This window comes from Mustela lutreola, chromosome X (assembly GCF_030435805.1).
Source record: "Mustela lutreola isolate mMusLut2 chromosome X, mMusLut2.pri, whole genome shotgun sequence".
Lineage (NCBI taxonomy): Eukaryota > Metazoa > Chordata > Mammalia > Carnivora > Mustelidae > Mustela > Mustela lutreola.
The window spans coordinates 69,363,047-69,384,518 of record NC_081308.1 but is presented as its reverse complement, the minus strand read 5'-3'; the positions used below and the strand labels follow the sequence as shown (position 1 = coordinate 69,384,518).

The window sequence follows — 21,472 nt, the reverse complement described above, 5'->3', positions numbered from 1 at the left end:
CCACTTTATAATGCTGGCATAGACATACTGGAGAACACTGCATTTTGCCTCCTAGGGCTTTATTATTATTTAAATTAATAGAAGGTAAAAAACTACAAAGCAAAAATATAAACTAGTTAAGGACCTAAAAAATAAATCTGTTAATAAGCAACTACTAATAGATTTTTTTTCAATCTGGTAAAATAAAAGTAACATATGAGTGAGTTAAATGAGTAGTACAAAAAGTAGAATAAGGTAGTTGAAAAAGAACAGGACTGATAAAGGATTTGTGGATCTGAGTTCTTATTATAATACCACTTACTGTGGAATTACTCACTATAGAACTCTAGCAATACTTTGGTTCTCACTATTTTCTTCCCCTGAAATGAGGGCATTGACAATGACCACATCAAGGAATGGCACGAGTTGGGGGAGGAAAAGGTTTTTAGCTCTCTTTCTTTCCATCAGATCCTACTCCTTCATTTTATAATATTGATAAATAGCATTTTCTTGATCCTGCAAATGCAGAATCAAGTCAGGTCCGTTAAAATACTCCCCTCCATTCTCTGACTCTTTCCACCCAGATTGCCATTCATAAACTCTTATTATACAAAGGCAATCTTTAAATAACCTATCTAATTTAGATTCTATGCCAGATATGCTAAGAATATATGCTAAGTATAGTAAGTGTGGCCCAGTTAATAGGTGATATAGGAGCACAAAGTAAAGAGACATCACTGAATGTGATAAAAATAGAGAAATATTCCTGAATGAGATAGGTAAAGGATAAAGGTAAACCATCATGGTAAGGGATGCTGAGATAGTAATAGGCTGAAGAATAGAGGGTGTCAGAGGGATCAGGAGGCACAGAGGTGAAAAAGCGCAAGAGAATGAAAACACTACTTTGGCTGGAGTGGAAAAAAAAAAAGATGAAGGTGTGACTAAGGAAAGGAGACTAGGGCTAGACTAGATGTCAGGCCAAGGAAACTATGTTTTTATGCCATTGACAGTGGATACCAAAGGAGATAGGCTGAGGAGAGAATTAAGAGGTGATACTAAATACAATTTGAGGTCCATATGCAACCAGCCTATAAGCTACCCATAACCAATAACAAAGGTTAAGTTTTCCTTATATACCTCTCTCACCTTTGTCCTAGGCTATATGTAGTTCTTCTGTGGCCTTCTTCTTTCTATAGTTGCTCTTCCATTTACCCAGCTCCACAAATGTTTAAGTATAAAAATAAGGCAATAACTTCTCATTGATCTGTAGGTGGAACAAACCCACAGAAATACAATTAGAATCTAACTGAGCTTCCATCACAGACCAAGGAGAAGAATGGCCCAGAGGAGAGAGAGTAACTACAGAATGGCAAGCTAGAACAGGAGCTGAAATAGAAGCAAAAGCAGGAGGAGATTCCTGGCTACTATAAACACACACACACGCACACACACACGGTACTTCAAATAATTAAGATGGAACTTAGGTCTGATTTTATCAATACTTTATTCAGTTCATTGGAAATAAAAGAAAGAGTTGAAAATATAGATGAAAGAAGGAAGGAGTAACTAGTCTTGTGAGATATTATCTTTGTTCTGCACCCAGTCCTTCACACCTCCACTTCCTTAGTGAGAAAAGAAGGCATCACATATCCTTTTTAATAGAACCACAACATCAAAGCAAAAAGCAAATAACCTTTCAGAGACAATTTTTAATGTTTTAGTAGTTAATGTACCATTTATGAAGACAGTTTAGAGAACTACAAAATTCAGAACATACTACAATATGATATCATAGTTAATGGAGATCCAGGTAGACTTTGGCCCCATTTATATTTCTATTTGTATTCAACAAGTTCAACCAATCTGCCAAGATGCAATGACTATCTTGCTCTCAATATATATATTTAAAGGAATATTATATACATATATTTAATTATAAATACAATTTATATATATTATATATTCTTTTAAATCCTTTCAGTATAAATATTCCTTTAAATATATTTTATATATATTCCTTTAAATCACCAAACAAGCTTTTATGAGCACCTACTTTTTGCATGATGCTGAGAAATATAGATTAATTATATGATCACCATATAACAATAGTCTAATTTATACCCAGAATGCAATTTCCCATACAGACAGAAATATGCAAGTCTTAATCTAGCAACAGAAACTATCTATGAAAGTATTAATATCCCCATTGAAAATTAGGTTCAATTTCAATATGTTATGGAGTACAACATATTGTACCGTCCTTGATGGGTACCTTCAACAACTTTACTGTATATAAGAGATTATGTGGTTTTTCCAGTGAAAATTGAATTAGAAATACTTTGTAAGACTGGATATACAGAAGCAATGACACACTTGACATGGAAATAACAGTGTGAGCAAAGGCAGAAGTGTGTATATTCAGTGTTTTCTTAGGAGCCTGAGTTTTTGCTTATTTTATATTTATTCAGATTTGCTTATCTGATATATTTAACCAGACCAGGTATTGTAAAACTACCCTGAATTAAGGATGTACTTTGGACTTTTTAATGTCCATCAGCAAATGTATCCATGTCCAAACAACACTGTTAGGTAAACTATTCTCCCTTCAGGCTCTCTTCTTTACAACTGTAGGTTCCTTTAGATTTGTTTGAGGTCCACTCTTTTCAAATGTTTTAGAGACCTTGCATTCTATCTACAGAATTCATCCATAGGAGATATTGACTGTGCTCTATTGTATCTTCACTATTTTCCTATGGCTATCACCAGTTTCTGATATTTGATTTCTTCAGAGATTCGTTTTTTTTTTTTTTTTGTATTTTAAATAAGTTTATTGGTTATGTTTCATTTTGATTGATTTACATTATGGATGTTAAATTTTAGGGAATTATTTCTATTTTGTGATTTTTTAAATTTTACTTTATTTCTTTTCAGTGTCCCAAAATTCATTGTTTATGCACCACACCCAGTGATCCTTAATCCTAATCATAACTTTATCCTCTGAAAGGCTAGACCCAACTGATTCATGGTAGGGGATAGGTAAATGGTTCTTTATGTTACTCCCAGGAACCTCAAACAGTATTGCCATGACCCTGGACACTACTTCATGACTTCATATCTTCTATGAGATTGATAAGTTATTTAAATATTTAATTCTGGGGCACCTGCGTGGTTCAGTGGGGTAAGTGTCTGCCTTCAGCTCAGGTTATGATCCCAGAGCCCTGGGATCAAGCTCTTCATGGGGCTTCCTGCTCAGGGGGGAAGTCTGCTTCTTCCTTTCCCCCTGCCTGCCACTTCCCCTGCTCATGCATTGTCTCTCTCCCAAATAAACAAATAAAATCTTCCAAAAAATTTAATTATATCCTATGTGTTTTATCTCAATATAGGCACTATCTGCTTTCCTTGATTCCTTTCTTAATACTACCTTTCCCTGTGTCCTTATATTTAAGTAATCATTATAATTTAAAAACAATTATCACCTATGTTTCTTTTTTTAAAAAAGATTTTATTTATTTATTTGACAGACAGAGATCACAAGTAGGCAGAGAGGTAGGCGGAGAGAGAGGAAAAAGGAGGAAGCAGGCTCCTCACTGAGCAGAGAGCCCGATGTGGGGCTCGATCCCAGGACCCTGGGATCATGACCTGAGCCGAAGGCAGAGGCTTTAATCCACTGAGCCACCCAGGTGCCCCATCACCTATGTTTCTTATTGAATCTTATAAGAGGCTTCTAAAGAAGAAAGATCCTAGATTATTATCACCATATTGCAGAGGAGCAAATAGTGTCAGGGTGTTTGTAAAGTGTCTTACTCAAGATCACACAGTTAGGGGCAGAAAGAGTATTAGAACCTAACTTCAACCAATTATTATCAGTTACAGCTGTAGGTTTAAGCTTGCCATTCCTGGGAGGCATAGACAGACAGGATTGGCTATTTGCCTGGCCAGAAATACAGGATTAAATTGACTACATGTAGACCCTCTTCTAGAAGTAAGAGTAAATTGGAACCCTCTGGGGAAGTCTGAGAATTTCAGAATAGTTGATAAGCCAATCTGGTTTCTGTGCTTCTCCAAATCTTCTGGATAAGGTTCATTACTTGTAAAAACAATAGGCCAACTTCAGAAGAAAAGATTAATGTTTCTCAAATAAGACTCCAAATACATAGGAGGATTTCTATCAAGTGCCCTTAAAGAGGAAAGGAGCAAAGGCCAGAAGGAGGAGATATTCCCTCATGAACATTATGAAAAATGAAAAATAAGCTTCCCCAAGAGCAATAAAGCAATTTTAATTAAGCTATTCTTAATGAAACAAGTAAAACAAGTATTAATTTTGAAATTATATGAATATATAATTTTTATAGATATTTTATTTTTATTGTATTATGGATTATTTACAGATTTTGAATGCATACACTTACCACCTTTCATTGTGACTTTGTGAACTACATAGAACTTTTTTTCAAAATAAGATATTTTGATTATTTATTTAGGGAAATTAGTATTTCTTTTTATTATTCAATTAGCCAACATACAGTATATCATTAGTTTTTAATGTACTGTCCAACAATTCATTAGTTGTGTTTAACACCCAGAGCACATCACCAGGTTACTGGTATTAAGGAGGGTACATGTGGAAAATGAGTATTTAATGAAAACTTCACAATTAACCTCAAATAATCTGAAGAAAAACAAGTAAAATTTTTATATTTCTTTATTTACCACACATGAGTTTTTCTTTTTCAGAAAAAGCACTGAATAGAAAATGGAAAACTGCAACCAAACATTAACAGATTTCCTTTTGTGGGGTTGTAAACAACCATCAAGTCTGATGTAAACAACAATCAAGATCGATGTAAACATCATCAAGTATTGCCCTGTTTCATTTCATTTTCATTGTACTCATTTTCTTTATGGCTTTCTTTGGCAGCCTGTTGCGATCATCTTTATCCTCATGGACACCCATCTCCACACACCCATGTATTTTCGACTTGACTCTCCTCATGGACCTGAAATACATCTCCACCATTGTCCCCAAGATGGCTTCTGATGATTTTTTTTGGAAAACATTTATTCCTTTCATTGAGTGTGGAGCTCACAGCTTCTTCATCAATATTTTAGCTCATGCAGAATGGTTACTTTTGGCCTCTATGGCAATAGCTGTTGTGTTTCTCTTTTTCCCTCTCCACTTTCCCATTCATATGAGCAAAATAGTTTGTGTTCTGATGAAACAGGATCATGGAAAATAGGTTTTATCCTTTATACCTTTGTCCACACAGTATATACATTGTATATCTCTATTTCCAAACCAGAGCCATCAACCATGACTACTGTGATGTCCTGGTCATGTCAACTCTGCCATTAATGGACATCTAGGCCTATGAGTAGAGTTTTTGAGCAACACCCTCTTTATTTATATCATTTTAGATCTAAACACTCATGCAGATTGAAAGTGAGAAGATGGAGAAATATTTTTAATGAAAATAATATCAAGGGGCACCTGGGTGGCTCAGTCATTAAGCATCTGCCTTCGGCTCAGGTCATGATCCTGGGGTCCTGGGATCGAGCCCCACATTGGGCTTCCTGTTCGGTGGGAAGCCTGCTTCTCCCTCTCCCACTCCTCCTGCTGTGTTCCTTCTCTTGCTGTGTCACTCTCTGTCGAATAAATAAATACATTCTTTTTTAAAAAACAATAATATCAAAAGAAAGCTGGAATAGCAATACTTATATCAAACATATAGACTTTTATATATAATTGATATATATGATTATTGAAATTATACACATATTTCTATATATGATATTATATATACATTCATATACAAATATATTTTATATAATATATAAATATGGAATTATTTATAAATGTATATATAAATGTCTTTCTATATACATATATACACATAAATAAACAAATTCTGGCAATATTTATATTCCAAGAAATTTTAGGTGTCAAACAGTTTGTCACACCTCAGTGATCTGGAACTGAAATATTTTGCACCTCAACTATCCAAACACAGCTGACAGAGCCAAGAAAAAGTAAAATAATCTTGAATAGACAAAATGGATGTCATAAAGTCCATAAACCAAACACTGTATATTTTGTTCCATAAGATGTTTCCCCCTTCCCACACACATCCTCTCCAAATAAAATAAAATAATCAGTATTTACTCATTTTTGTCAGATTTCAGCCCTGTTATAACTAGCTTGATTAGTGTGTTCTCAAAGCCATAAAAGATTACAAAGAACTAATTGAAATGATATGGACTTCATTAGGCAGGTACACTGACAAATATAGATAGTCTGAAAAGATAAAGAACCACTTATAAAATCAAATATATAAGAACTAAAAATCCATGCATCCATTTTATTGCAGGTACAAGCAAAATCTCAATAGCTACAAATTTTAATTGCTCTGAGAGTAGCATATATATAGTACAATAACATGTTTATAATGATGATCCTCAGTCATCCTGAAAAGATTGCATTGAATCATAGAGTTGAAGCTCTTCTTAAATAATAACAACACTAACACTAACCAAAACAAACACTTCTAAAGTGTTTTAGGGTTTAGAAAGCGTTTTCCAAGAAAGTATGCCTCATATTGAGATCACCTAGACTTTTGGAGATGTAATAAAAAAGAAAACCTGAAGAGAATTAACTTGCTCAAAGATACCTAGCTTATCAGTAGCAGACCTAAAACTAGTATATTGGTCTTCTGAGTGTGGATTAATGCTTCTTTCAAATTGTGTCCCATTATTTAAAAACAAAACTGCTTAAGTGAATAGGACATAATACAGTTTATAAATATTTGCAACTAAAATGATATTTTAAATGTTCAGGTACTTAAAAGAGCTAACCAATATTTTCTACAAAATACAACTGTTTGATATACAAATCTGCAGAGGACTTCAGGAAACCTAGGTTTTTATTTGTTTTGTAATTTAACTTCCAGTTACTTAATATACAGTTCAATATTAGTCTAAGATGTACAGTATAGTGATTAAACATTTCCATACAGCAACTGGAACTCATCACAAGTACACTCCTTAATCCCCATCAACTAACCCATACTCCCACTCACGTAACCTCTGGTAATCATGTTTGTTTTCTATAGTTTAGAATCTGTTTCCTGGTTTTCCTCTTTTTTTCCCCTTTGCTTCTTTGTTTTGTTTCTTTAATGCCACTTTGTATTGGCACTAACAGTAGGCAAGGGTTCCCTTTTCTCCACATCCGTGCCGATACCTGTTATTTCCCATGTTGTCCATTTTAGTCATTCTGACAGGTGTGAGGTGCTATCTTGTTAGTTTTGATTTGTATTTCCCTGATGGTGAGGAATGTTGAACAGCTTTTTTTGTGTATGTTAGCCATCTGTATGTCTTCTTTGGAAAAGTTTCTATCACAACTTCTGTTCATTATAATAGGATTATTCATTTTGGGGTGTTGAGTTTTAAAAGTTCTTCATATAACTTGTATACTATCTCTTTATTGGGTATTAATTTGCAAGTATTTTCTCCCATTCTGTAGGTTGCTGTATAGTTTTCTTTCTTTTTAATATTTATTTATTTATTTTATTTATTTATTTTCAGAAAAACAATATTCATTATTTTTTCACCACACCCGGTGCTCCATGCAATCCGTGCCCTCTATAATACCCACCACCTGGTACCCCAACCTCCCACCCACCCGCCACTTCAAACCCCTCAGATTGTTGCTGTATAGTTTTCTTGTTTCCTTTTTCATGCAGAAATTTGGTTGTTTGTTTCTTTTTTAGGGGATCCCAATCTTTCATTTTGTTTTTGTTTCCCTTGCCTCCAGAGACCTATCTAGAAAGAAGTTTCTATGACTGATGCCAAAGGCTTTACTGATGCCAAAGAAGTTACTAAATTTCTCTGCTGGGATTTTTATGGTTTCAGGTCTTACATTTAGGTCTTTAATCCATTTTGAATTTATTTTTGTATATCATATAAGATAGTGGTCTACTTTCCTTCTTTTGCATTGTTGCTTTCTAGTTTTCCCAGCACAGTTTGTTGAAGAGACTGTCTTTACCATCGATATACTTTCCTGTTTTGTCAAAGAAAAATTAACCATATAGTTGTGGGTTCATCTCTGGGTCCTCTATTTTGTTCTGTTGATCTTTATGTTTATTTTTATGCCCGTACCATATCGTTTTGATCACTACATCTTTATAATTTCACTTTAGGTCCAGAATTGTGATACCTCCAGCATTGCTCTTCTTTTTCAAAGTTGCTTTGGCTATTTGGGGTCCTTTGTGTTTCATACAAATTTTAGAATTGTTTGTTCTAGTTATGTGGAAAATGCTGGGGGTATTTTGATAGGGATTATATTAAATGCATAGATTGCTTTGAGTATCAGAGACATTTTAACAGTATTTATTCTTCTAATCCATAAGCACAGAATATCTTTCCATTTATTTGTATGATCATCAATTTCTTTCATTAGTGTTTTACAGTTTCCAGGAAACAGGCCTTTTACTTCTTTGGTTAGATTTCCTTCCAGGTACTATTTTGGTTCTGGTTCAATTGTAAATGGTACTGTTTTACTTTCTCTTTTTTTTTTGCTTCATTATTGGTCCATTTTGTCATTCAGAGCCACTGTTTCCTTCTTTATTTTCTGTTTTGGTGATCTGTCCATTGATGTAAGTTGGGTGTTAAACTCGGCGACTAATTATTGTGTTACTATCAATTACATCCATTTTTTTTAAATGATTTGTTTTGGGTGCTCCCATGTTGGGTGAATAAATATTTACAAATGTTAGATCTTCTTGTTGGATTGTTCCCTTTATTATCATATGAAACTGGTCAGCTCTTTTATTCTAGGAGATGTGTCTTCATGAATGCTGCCTCTCAGGGTTGTGCTCTAAGAAGAGTGAATAATCTCCATTCTGTGTGTCCCGGAAGTTCTTCAGATCTTTGTTTCCATGCCATCTGCCCCCAGGTTTTTTGCCTGCCTTCTCTCCAGGAGTAGCATAATACCATTGGGGTTTTATTCCATCCAAGCCCTCTGACCTTTAAAACTCCAGGTTTAAGCTGCACAGTTTTTAAGAACCCCCAAAATTCAGCCCCTCTTTTTTTTTCCAAATCAATGGCTTTTGGGAAACATCCTCCTTGTGTGTTCCCCAGTGTGGTCCTCTCTTGACCTTCTCCATGACCAAGGTTCCCTTCCATCAACAGGGGCTGTAATCCCTTCCTCCCTTAAACCACATCTCCATACTTTTACCTTCTTTGATGTGACCTTTTCTCTTCCTTCAGTTGTGGGGTTTGTTTTTTCAGTCTTCAGGTCACTTTCTGGGGTATTTCTATTGATTTGATAGTTGTCTAGCTGTGTTTGTGAGACAAGACATGCCTAGGGTCCTCCCACTCTGCTGCTATCTTCCAATGCCAAGAAGCACTTTCCTCTCTTTCCTAAATTATTTTTAATTCAAGTGTAGTTCACACACAATGTTTCATTACATTCATGTGTACAACATAGTGTTTTAACAAGTTTATACATTAGGTTATACTCTATTTTTCTCAACACTGTAACAAATGTTATTATCTGTTTCTGTTCTAATAGGCAATTGCTACTAATACAAAAAAATCACACAGATAAAACAGTTTGTGAGTTTCCAACCTTATAAAGATAAGACAGTAAGTCTTTATAATTTTATAAACCTGAGTACTGCTTTATAAAATACCATTTTAATGAAAACCAACATATGAAATTTTCAGTTTTGAATTTTTCAATGGTAGTGATTTGTATTACAAAATTATTTCACCACAAATATTTTTTAAAAATTGCAATTTCTCATTATGCATTTATAATAATATTCAATCCACCAATATTCTCTTTATATATGTCTTTACTTGTGAGAAATGAGATCTAACTGAAAACTACATATGTATGATACTTTATTAATTCATTATTTAAAATATATCAAGCAAAGTTGTGATATATTTGAATGTATATAGAGGAATTAATGTAGAAATATCATTGTACAATTGATTTTAATACAAATATAAAAAAATTCTCTGAATGAGTACCAATATATAAAAGTAAGCATAATATAACACACTCTCTGAGACTTTCAAACAATGAGCTTTCATTACAAAGCTTGAAACTCTGAAGTTTATGACATATGTTAGAACACTATTGTCTTCTATGTGTAAGGTGTATGTGCTGTGTGTGAATATGATACTTTGAGATATTTGGGATGAATTGAATTGTTTGTTTCCCCAAGGGGACAAAAGGAAATGCTCATAGATATTCCAAGTTATACTCATATTAATTCCCACAACTCATATTAATATTAAAAACTTTCCTCTTTAGTTTACTTTACTCAGGTAGTATAAATTTTCTAAATAAAGGTAGGATCATATTACTCTCCTATACATTTTTGAATGTTATGTCTACTTATTTTCAATTACCTTTTTTTTTGCAGGAAGAAAGTGAAAACTTTGGACCCATTGCTGAGGAACAGGTGTCCAATTTATTCTGTTGCTTATTACTTTCTGTAAAGAAAGATATTTTATTATATGCTCCATAGAACAGAATGTTTCCTTTTGGATGGAAAATTTGGAAGGATCATTTTGAGGTTGAAAGGAAGGATGCCATGTATTGTTAAGGCACTCAAAACACCATTTATTTTTTAAGAAAAATCTTCAAGGTGACATGGCTAACCTGATAGAGAACACAGATTTTTCTAACCAGTAATTTGATTACAATGTCTTTGAATCATCCAAAATTTCAAGAGAGATAGTCTGAAGATCCTCTTTCCTATGATGAATTTCTAAAGCACTGTTTTTGCATCCCACACATGACTGAAGAGCCAAACCGCTGTGTTTCAAAAACCTATCATGGAACTCTGAAGTCAAAAAATAATATACAATGGGATCAAGGCAGCAATTCAGATCTGCAAGACATAGAGAAATGATGTGAAAACATAGGGTGCCTCTAATAAAGGAACAGTTTGAAAAGACATGTTGTTTTACCATCATAAAGAATGGAAAGTTGAAGTGGTAAGGAGTGAAGCACACAATGAACACCACTGCACACATAAGGACCATCCACAAAGCCTTTTATCTCTCTTTAGTATTCTGAGGGGGAGATTGGAATTCTTGTAAAGATTTTCTCATTTTCCATGTGTAATAAGTAATAATTACAACAGGCAAAAGAAAACCTCCAAGTTCAGCTACAGGTATCATTTTAATGGAGGAAGCCATGCTAATGTGTCGAAACCCTAAATCGGCAAAGCAAGATTCAGTGTTTTTGGTTAAACCAGGACTTCTCAGAATTAGAAGTGGCAAACACGCAGTCCCCACAATGATCCAGATGGCAACACTGATGCCCACATCATACCTACACTTCCAGTTTCTGGCCCTAAAGGGCTTGAGGGGAAAGAAACATCTCTGAAGCCTGATGCACGTCAGGAAACAAATGCTTGCATACATGCTGAGATACTTCAGGTAGAAGCACAGCAGGCAAAGGGCCTTCTGGAAGGGCCAGTGGTGGCTGATGTAATAGTAAATCTGGAGGGGTAAGGACAGCACATGAGCAAGGTCAGCCACAGAGAGGTTGATCATGAAAATGATGGCTTTATTTTTCTTCCTGATGAAGTGGCACAGAACCCACAAGGCTGCAATGTTGGCCAGAAGACCAGGGATGAATATGAGGATGTAAATGGTTGCATAGAGACAGTACTGAAATGACACCTGAAGATCAGTGCACTTTGTTCTTATACTGTTTGTGCTATTACTTCCCATCTTGAGGATGTATGTTCCTCCCTTGAGGAAAGCATTAGAATGATGATCTCTGCAGAAAATAAAGTAAAAATAGGTTCAAGGGCATGCCACTTCATGTTTGGTTATTCAAATATCTACATGCCCTGTCAAAGAAGTATTCAAGTGTGAGCTTTTACAAATTCAAAAGGCATTTTTTATGTAACCTGAAAACATCATGGCAATCTACAAATATATAATAGCATTGTCGAGCTTATTTTTAGAAATCAAAAAGGTCACTGTTTTGTCAATAACCTTAGTCAGATTTCCCCCTTAGTAGCCAGGGGAAGTAATCAAACCTATAGAGATAACCAACAAGCAAGACCTTACTGGAAATTTCCCCAGACATACATTCTAACACTTTCCTGGGCTTCATATTTAAGTATTACAATTGTCTTCATCTGTATCTTCAAAGTTTGAGATTTAATGGGGTATCCAATCATTGGTGCTGGAAAAGACTAAAACTGAGTTGATTTTAAATTGCAGTCTTATCAGGGATCAGGTGACTGCTGAGATGAGTCTGTGAACCTTTGGGAATGAAACATAAGGGCCTGGGAAGGGCTGACAGGTCATCAGGCCTTGGAAGGATGGAAGCTTGGAAAAAATGGTGCAATATAGGCAGATAAACTTTGGCTCCTTCAGAATTTGGCTGAGGGCAAAATTAGTCCTGTTTGTATGTCATGGCACTTTTCATAAAGTTTCTGTAACTTTAGAGATTTGTGTTTATTAGCAGAATTATGGTAACTTCAGACATTCACATTTATTGAGACTACCCTTGCTACTATTTCAAGCAACTACCAGAATATGTGAAACTACAAGGTATCTGGTGGTAGTTGCAGCGAAAGGGCTTTTTTTTTTTTTTTTTTTAATGGGGCGCCTGGGTGGCTCAGTGGGTTAAAGCCTCTGCCTTCGGCTCAGGTCATGATCCCAGAGTCCTGGGATCGAGCCCCGCAGTGGGCTCTCTGCTCGTTGGGGAGCCTGCTTGCCCTCTCTCTCTGCCTGCCTCTCTGCCTACTTGTGACCTCTGTCTGTCAAGTAAATAAATAAAATCCTTAAAAAAAATGACCTATCTTCTTTGTGATAGTATAATATTTATTTATTCACTATACACAGAACATATCCCCTATAAAATGTACATGTAAATCACTAAAAATTATAATCTGATGAACATTTTCTCAATTACAGAACATACTAAATCAGCTAGGATAACAGTTCTCTGTCTGCCTCAAAATAATCTAATTATAGTACCCAGAGTCTCCTTTATATCTATTACAAAGTTAAATACTTATTTGGGGGATTATTTCCTAATATGTGTCTGAGGAGGCAGAGTTAACAGTTTAATATGTCTCAAGTATATTATAGTCAGTTTATTACAGATTAAAACATTTTTTCATTATTTGTATTAATGGGATGCAAACAGAAATACTGGATACTTTTAAGTGGTAGATAACCACAAAATTATCTTTGATAGTATTCTGGGTTTTTTAATTACATTGAGATATGAATGATGTAAAAGAGTTACAAATACACCTCAAAACAATGAGGCCATACTGTAATGATTCATTAGATTGTGCTCAGTAGACATCTATTCAATAAGTGAATTTTCTCCCCAATTACCCAGTACAATTTTTGCCCACAGTAAGGGCTCAGTAAATAAATGTTTGCTGAATATACTGACTTAGGACAGAGGTGAGAAGAGATGGACCTACTTAGCTAGACGTCAAGTATTATAATTGGAACTTATCTGGGAGATTGTAAGGAAGATGTAAACTGCACATGGCATACAAGTAAATATACTTAGATGCCAACAAAGCAAATCATTAAGCAGAAAAACACTGGCACTGGAATAAATGGCAAGATTCGCCAATAGCAAAAATGGAACTGACTTTAAGAGATAACCAAGAAAAAGTTTATATTGGACCATACATTTTCTCACAAAAGGGCCTATCTTTAATTCAGCTATTGAGACACAGTCAGTGAAAAATTATTAATTTTGAATTGTTACATTTTAAACAATCTTAATTGTTAGAGAGTACTTCCTTCTAGTGAGTTTAACTCTGTATCTCTGTCATTTTAACCTAGTTCTTCCTACCAATGTCAAATAAAGTTTACTCCCTGTTTCACATGAAACTCTTTAAATACCTGAAGACAGAAATCCTGTCTCTATTAAATCTTCCTTTATTCAGGTTAAACATTCACTCCTAAAATGCAGAGTCTCTGTTCCTGGTTTTCTTTTGGATCAGATCAGTATAGCTTTTGGCCCCAAATTACTATAATATAGCCTATTTTAACCCTTGAAAATGACAGTTTACCCAAACATTTGATATTCTCAGGAAATATATCATGCCTTTGAGTGTAGAAACAAAAGGATAAATGGAATTTTAGTACTCTCTTGTACTTTTTGTGCTTGCAAAGGCAGTTAGTTCATTTCACATTTATGGAATTAAAGGGAAATTGAGACACACTTAACATCAACTATTGAAAGCAATATAAAGTCTGAGACAGAGCCTGTTCAACCCAAATACAACCAATTGGAGTTGTAAAAATTCAGTCAATACACACACGGCTTATACAGTGCCAAACCATCTATTTGATGTCTTTGCATTGACTACATGGTGCTTTCAGATAGAAAGTATTTTAGTCAAAGTTCATTGCAGTCAAACAACCAGCTCATTCAAATAAGCAACTTCTTTTAATTTTTTTTTCCACTGAGTTGACTGTTTTGCTAAAACAGCCAGTTAGTCTAGCAAACTCTAGCCAACACTATCTGTTTTTGTGGTCTGTTTGTCTGTTCACTGAACTAACTAAAACAATTGATCTTGTATTCTGTATATTCATTTTAAATAAAAGGCCATGTGAACTTGAACCATAATTATTCTTGAAATAAAATTTAGAATAGTTAATGTACATGAACTCTTCCTTGATCATCTCTGGTTTTGTTATAATAATAAAAATCACTGAATGCATACTTTAGATGAAGTGCTATGCTAAGTACTTTATACACACTCTGTCAATCTGTTCTTCACAGCAATCTTATGCAACAACATAACATTACCACTGTTTTACAGCTGGAGAAACTGAGGTCCCAAGAAAGGCAAGCCTCACCTCCCCTAAAAAGACTTTCTTGACCTCTCCAAACCAGAGGTCACTTCTATGGCCTCACACTATCCATAGTTTTGACCGTTTTTCTAGTGAGAATACATTTAATACACTTAACATGCTGTGGTTATTTGCCTTTGCATGGAGCCTCTTTAGTTCCTCTAAGTAGATTACAATCTCTTACATATCAAAGACTCTTAACTACTTTCTTTTCTCCACAGTAAAGTGTCTCCTAAAGTGTTTTGAACATTTTGGGGATCCACTACGTGTTTCTTGAATGAATGACTTGAATGCATGATAAGTGGATAAATCCTGGGGTGGAGGGGTGAAGTCACACTGAGAGAGAGTGTCTGGGGAATTAGAATCTAGATGTGATATTTGATTTGACCACCAGGTGTCATAAGTATACCAATGTCCAAACCTTTTAAAATATTTAACACATTTATTTAAAAAATTTCATTAAGGGAGAAGTTATACTAAAGGAGAGAAGTATCAGTAACATCCTATGTAACATCAGAAGAACAACCCTTAAAAGGGAATTTAAGAGTTTTAATTTATTTTAATTTTTAGCATCTATACTTCATTCACATCTCTGGAAATAGTTGGGCTATTAAATTCATTAGAGATCCCTAGAATATTCGAGCAGTTAAAGACAATCAAGATCTTTTGATCATGACACCTTTTATAAATGAGAATACCAAGGCCCCCAAAACAGAGAGATTAAATTTTCCAAATTCACAGAGAAAATTATTTGCAAAGGATGAAACAAGATCCTCTTGCCTTCTACTACAGAGTAATTTTTACTTTTCCAGGAACTTTAAAGATGAAACCCATATTTTTGTAATTACCTAATAACAATACAAACTTTTAGAAATAAACCAATACTAGATTTTAGAACTGTAACCTGGACAGTGAACTATTAAAACAAGAGTGATTAGGTCTGTTGTTGCTTCCCCCCCCAAAATATCTTAGGACAAATACAGTGTGTGTGTGTGTGTGTGTGTGTGTGTGTATTAAGATTTTATTTATTTATTTGTCAGAGAGAGAAGGAGAGAGAGCACAAGCAGGGGGAGCGGCAGACAGAGCCAGCAGAGGGAGAAAACAGGCTACCAGTAAAGCAAGGAGCCGGATGTGGGGCTCTATCCCAGGACCCTGGGATTATGTCCTGAGCTAAAGGCAGCTGCTCAACTGACAACTGACTGAGCTACCCAGGTGTCCCAAATATAGCGTTTTTAAAAAGGAGAATTAATACTTTTATCCTCAATAATAAGTTTGTCTAAAAAATCTGCTTAACAGCGGTGTCTGGGTGGCTCAGTTGATTAAGTGTCAGACTCTTGGTTTTCACTCAGGTCATGACATCAGGGTCCTGAGATCGAACCCTCGCTGGGCTCCACACTCAGCTCCCAGAGTGTGCTTGAGATTCTTTTCCCCTCTTCACCTCCCTCTGCTTTCACCCTCTCTCTCAAATAAATAAATAAATCTTTTAAACTATCTGCTTAACAGTCCTAGATTAAGTTGTTTTTAAACTTTCATTATTTCTTTATATAAGGGTTATAGTTTCACATTAGAAAATAGAGATAAAAACAAAATATATACATGTCTATCATCAATATTTCCATTGCTAACATATTGGTGTATAACCTACATTTTCCCCCATGCCTATAGATCTATAAATGAATACAAGTATAGATATTTTAACCAAATTTGACTCATACACAAATACTCTTATAATTATAGTTTATTTTCAATCATAATCATTACAAACTTGGTATCATTAATAAATAGGCATTTATTAATAATGATTTATTAATCAATTTATTAATAAATAATCATTTTAATGGTAGTTAGAATTTCATCGGAATTATATACCATAATTTATTTAACTAGTGGACATTGAGGTAGATTCTCATTTTTCACTATTGGAAATAATGCCTTGCTAAACATTCTTGTACACCCATCTTCATACATTTGAGCAACTAATTCTCTTTGAATAAATTTTTAAAAGTAGAATTGGTAGGCTTATGATCTATAACACCAAATTATCCTCAAGGAAGACATCCAAAGCTATTTGTCTTTCAAATTACAATACTAATGTTTTCTCATAATATCACAATGTCAAATCTATTTGTTTTCCAAATATACCAAATTCTTTTCAGCTGAAGGAAGAAGTATGGTGTACAGAATTTTGACTCATTATTTAAGGCCTAACTCAGTAATTACCTAGTCATAAATCAACCCAGACAGAATTTATTATTCCCATCCTAACATATTAGTTTTGAAACTTGAGCATATCTAAGAATCATCTGGAGTGCTGTCCCATCCACGGTATCTAATTTAGTGGGTTTAGGTTAGGGCCCAGTAATTTACATTCCTAATACGTTCCAATGGATCCAGGGACCACACATTGAAAAACATTGTCCTAACACACTGTATACCAGCAAGGATTGTGTTTTATCTGAGACACCAGTATATTATCTCCTCACAAATATTGTGAATCATTTAATTAATGCTATAGGCTTAATGTTTGAATTTTTATCCCCAACCCAGAGTCATATGTTGAAACCTAATCCTAAATGTGATGGTGTTTGGAGTGGAGCCTTTGGGAAGTAACTAACTCTTTAAAGGATTAGTGCCCTTCTAAAAGAGGCCCCAGGGAGATCATTTGCCCCTTCCACCAGTGAGAAGATGGCCATCTATAAGACAGAAAGTGGACTTTCAGCAAACACCATACCTGACAACATCTTAATCTTGGACTTCTTAGTCTCCAGAACACTGAAAACTAAAAATTGTTTAAGACACTCAATCTGTAGTTTTTGTTATAACAACAAAAATAGACCAAGACAGTCAGACATTCTTTTCCACCCCGAATGAGGAAACTCATGGACAATTTTGTAGCTACATTTCATAACTGTAGTATAATTTGGCTTACTTATCTACATCCAATTTTTACTCCTGTCTTGACTGTGTGGAAAAAAATGATAGTAAAACAAAACAGAAACAGTGACAAAAAGATTGCATTATGCTTAGGTTTTAGAAAACAATCAGGATTCCTATGTTAAAAACAAAACAAAACAAACAATTTCTAGGGGTACCTGGGTTAGGACCAGTTGGTTAAGAGTCTGACTCTTGATTTTAGCTCAGATCATGATCTCAGGGTCCTTAGATTAACCCCCACACCAGGCTCTGCACTGGGTGTGGAGACTGTTTAAGATTCTCTCCCTCTCCCTCTACCCAGATCCCTGCTGGAATCCTCTATCTCTCAAACAAAACAAAACAAAACAATCTATACTTCTCAATGCTATAATGAAAAGATGAGCTTTTAAGGTTTTGTTTTGTTTGAGAAAGCAAGATATTGGAGAAGTAGGGGACACCATATCAACTGGTCCTCTGAATTTAGGTGGGTATTTATCAAATCGTTTTGAACACCTATGAAATCAGCCTGAGATGTAAGAATATACAACTGGATCTCTACAAACAGAAAAGCTACTGCTTTTATAAAGGTTGGAAGGGTGGAGTCATGAATCTGCTAGGAGATATTGGAAGATAAACAGAATGGGGAGGGAGCCACTGTAAGCTGGCACCTGGAAAGTGACATAACACTGGAGGACAAAATCAGAACACTTAGAAATCTGCTCCTGTAAGAAACACCCTTCCCTGAAGGGGGCTTTGGAAATGAAAAGGCAGAATTCTGGGTAAGACACTGAGGTCTCAGGATACAAGGGACCACAGAGCAAAAGGAGATTCCTGAAACAGTAGAGGGCTCAAGCATTGGAGCCAGGAAGTAGGTTATGGTCAGAGAGCGTAGGAAGAGACTCTCAACAAGGATCACCAGAAACTGTGAATCAGAAGGGTCAATATCCACTCTTTTCTTTTTTTTTTTTTAATTTAATTTTTAATTTTTTATTTTTTATAAACATATATTTTTATCCCCAGGGGTACAGGTCTGTGAATTACCAGGTTTACACACTTCACAGCACTCACCAAAGCACATACCCTCCCCAATGTCCATAATCCAACCCCCTTCTCCCAAACCCCCTCCCCCCAGCAACCCTCAGTTTGTTTTGTGAGATTAAGAGTCACTTATGGTTTGTCTCCCTCCCAATCCCATCTTGTTTCATTGATTCTTCTCCTACCCACTTAAGCCCCCATGTTGCATCACCACTTCCTCATATCAGGGAGATCATATGATAGTTGTCTTTCTCTGCTTGACTTATTTCGCTAAGCATGATACGCTCTAGTTCCATCCATGTTGTCGCAAATGGCAAGATTTCATTTCTTTTGATGGCTTCATAGTATTCCATTGTGTATATATACCACATCTTCTTGATCCATTCATCTGTTGATAGACATCTAGGTTCTTTCCATAGTTTGGCTATTGTGGACATTGCTGCTATAAACATTCGGGAGCAGGTGTCTCTTTGGATCACTACATTTGTATCTTTAGGGTAAATACCCAATAGTGCAATTGCTGGGTCATAGGGCAGTTCTATTTTCAACATTTTGAGGAACCTCCATGTTGTTTTCCAGAGTGGCTGCACTAGCTTGCATTCCCACCAACAGTGTAGGAGGGTTCCCCTTTCTCCGCATCCTCGCCAGCATCTGTCATTTCCTGACTTGTTGATTTTAGCCATTCTGATTGGTGTGAGGTGATATCTCATTGTGGTTTTGATTTGTATTTCCCTGATGCCGAGTGATATGGAGCACTTTTTCATGTGTCTGTTGGCCATCTGGATGTCTTCTTTGCAGAAATGTCTGTTCATGTCCTCTGCCCATATCTTCATTGGATTATTTGTTCTTTGGGTGTTGAGTTTGCTAAGTTCTTTATAGATTCTGGACACTAGTCCTTTATCTGATATGTCGTTTGCAAATATCTTCTCCCATTCTGTCAGTTGTCTTTTGATTTTGTTAACTGTTTCCTTTGCTGTGCAAAAGCTTTTGATCGTGATGAAATCCCAATAGTTCATTTTTGCCCTTGCTTCCCTTGCCTTTGGCGTTGTTCCTAGGAAGATGTTGCTGCGGCAGAGGTCGAAGAGGTTGCTGCCCGTGTTCTCCTCAAGGATTTTGATGGATTCCTTTCGCACATTGAGGTCCTTCATCCATTTTGAGTCTATTTTTGTGTGTGGTGTAAGGAAATGGTCCAATTTCATTTTTCTGCATGTGGCTGTCCAATTTTCCCAGCACCATTTATTGAAGAGGCTGTCTTTTTTCCATTGGACATTCTTTCCTGCTTTGTCGAAGATTAGTTGACCATAGATTTGAGGGTCTATTTCTGGGCTCTCTATTCTGTTCCATTGATCTATGTGTCTGTTTTTGTGCCAGTACCATGCTGTCTTGATGATGACAGCTTTGTAATAGAGCTTGTCCACTCTTTTCTTGAACAGACTAAAATATGTTGAACCACCATCTACAACAGAGCAATAATACAAAGGAGTAGTGGCCAGGAAAAGGCTTAGAGCAGAACTGGGTCTGATTCTGGAGCTTCGGGTGCACGCATGAGCCCACAGTCTAATCCTAGTTTTAAAAGCACAAAGGCAGAGATAATCCTGGGGCCCTGAAAACTCTTCCAGCAGAGTATCTGTGGGCTTGCACTGCAGAAAGCTGTGGTTTGCAGCAGCACAAGTAGAAGTGGATACTGTTTGTCTTGCAGAGTTTATTAAAGAGTCCAGACTCTGAATTATCTGCTTTGGGCCAGAGGTTTGGCTGCTGCTATTTTTGCCCTAATCCTCTGAAGAGACATGGAAAGGCCCCAGAGTGAAAAACAACAACAATAACAACAACAACAACAACAACAAAACAACCAAAAAACCCTCAGAAATCTGGTTTTCACTAAGCCCATACCCAAGATAGGGGGTGGGACAACTCTGAACAGACAGGATTCCCTGAGAAACGGAGCAAAAGTCCCCTTCCCCAGAAGGGAGTCTGGAAGAAAAGGTGGATGACAATCCTTTGGATCCTATAAGATTGCAAAATTCCAGCACAAGGGGAAAATTGTATATTGAGCTCCAGGTGGGTCCTCACAACTTATATATTTTTCAAATATAATTTTCCTTTCTTTTTCTTTCTTTTTCTTTTTTTTTTCTTTCCTTATGCCATTTTCCACTGCTCTATTCCTTATATCTTATCCTCATTTTAACTAGATGTCTATTATACCAACTCATTTTTTCATAGGTCCTTTTTTTAAAAAAAAATTATTTATTTTTTTCAGCATAACAGTATTCGTTGTTTTTGCACCACACCCAGTGCTCCATGCAATCCATGCCCTCTCTAATACCCACCACCTGGCTCCCCGAATCTCGCAACCCCCACCCCTTCAAAACCCTCAGATTGTTTTTCAGAGTCCATAGTCTCTCATGGTTCACCTCCCCTTCCAATTTCCCTCAACTCCCTTCTCCTCTCCATCTCCCCTTGTCCTCCATGCTATTTGTTATGCTCCACAAATAAGTGAAACCACATGATAATTCGCCCTCTCTGCTTGACTTATTTTACTCAGCATAATCTCTTCCAGTCCCGTCCATGTTGCTACAAAAGCTGGGTATTCATCCTTTCTGATGGAGGCATAACACTCCATCGTGTATATGGACTACATCGTCTTTATCCATTCATCCATTGAAGGGCATCTTGGTTCTTT

At 35.8% G+C, this 21,472-nt stretch overlaps 1 protein-coding gene across 1 annotated transcript; it reads right to left on the bottom strand.

The window, feature by feature from the left end:
* Positions 1-10,686: 10,686 nt before the first annotated feature.
* On the bottom strand, positions 10,687-11,730 carry LOC131820988 (putative P2Y purinoceptor 10). Its single transcript, XM_059156807.1, is given in 1 exon segment — positions 10,687-11,730. A coding segment is annotated over 1 exon segment (1,044 nt).
* Positions 11,731-21,472: the final 9,742 nt, after the last annotated feature.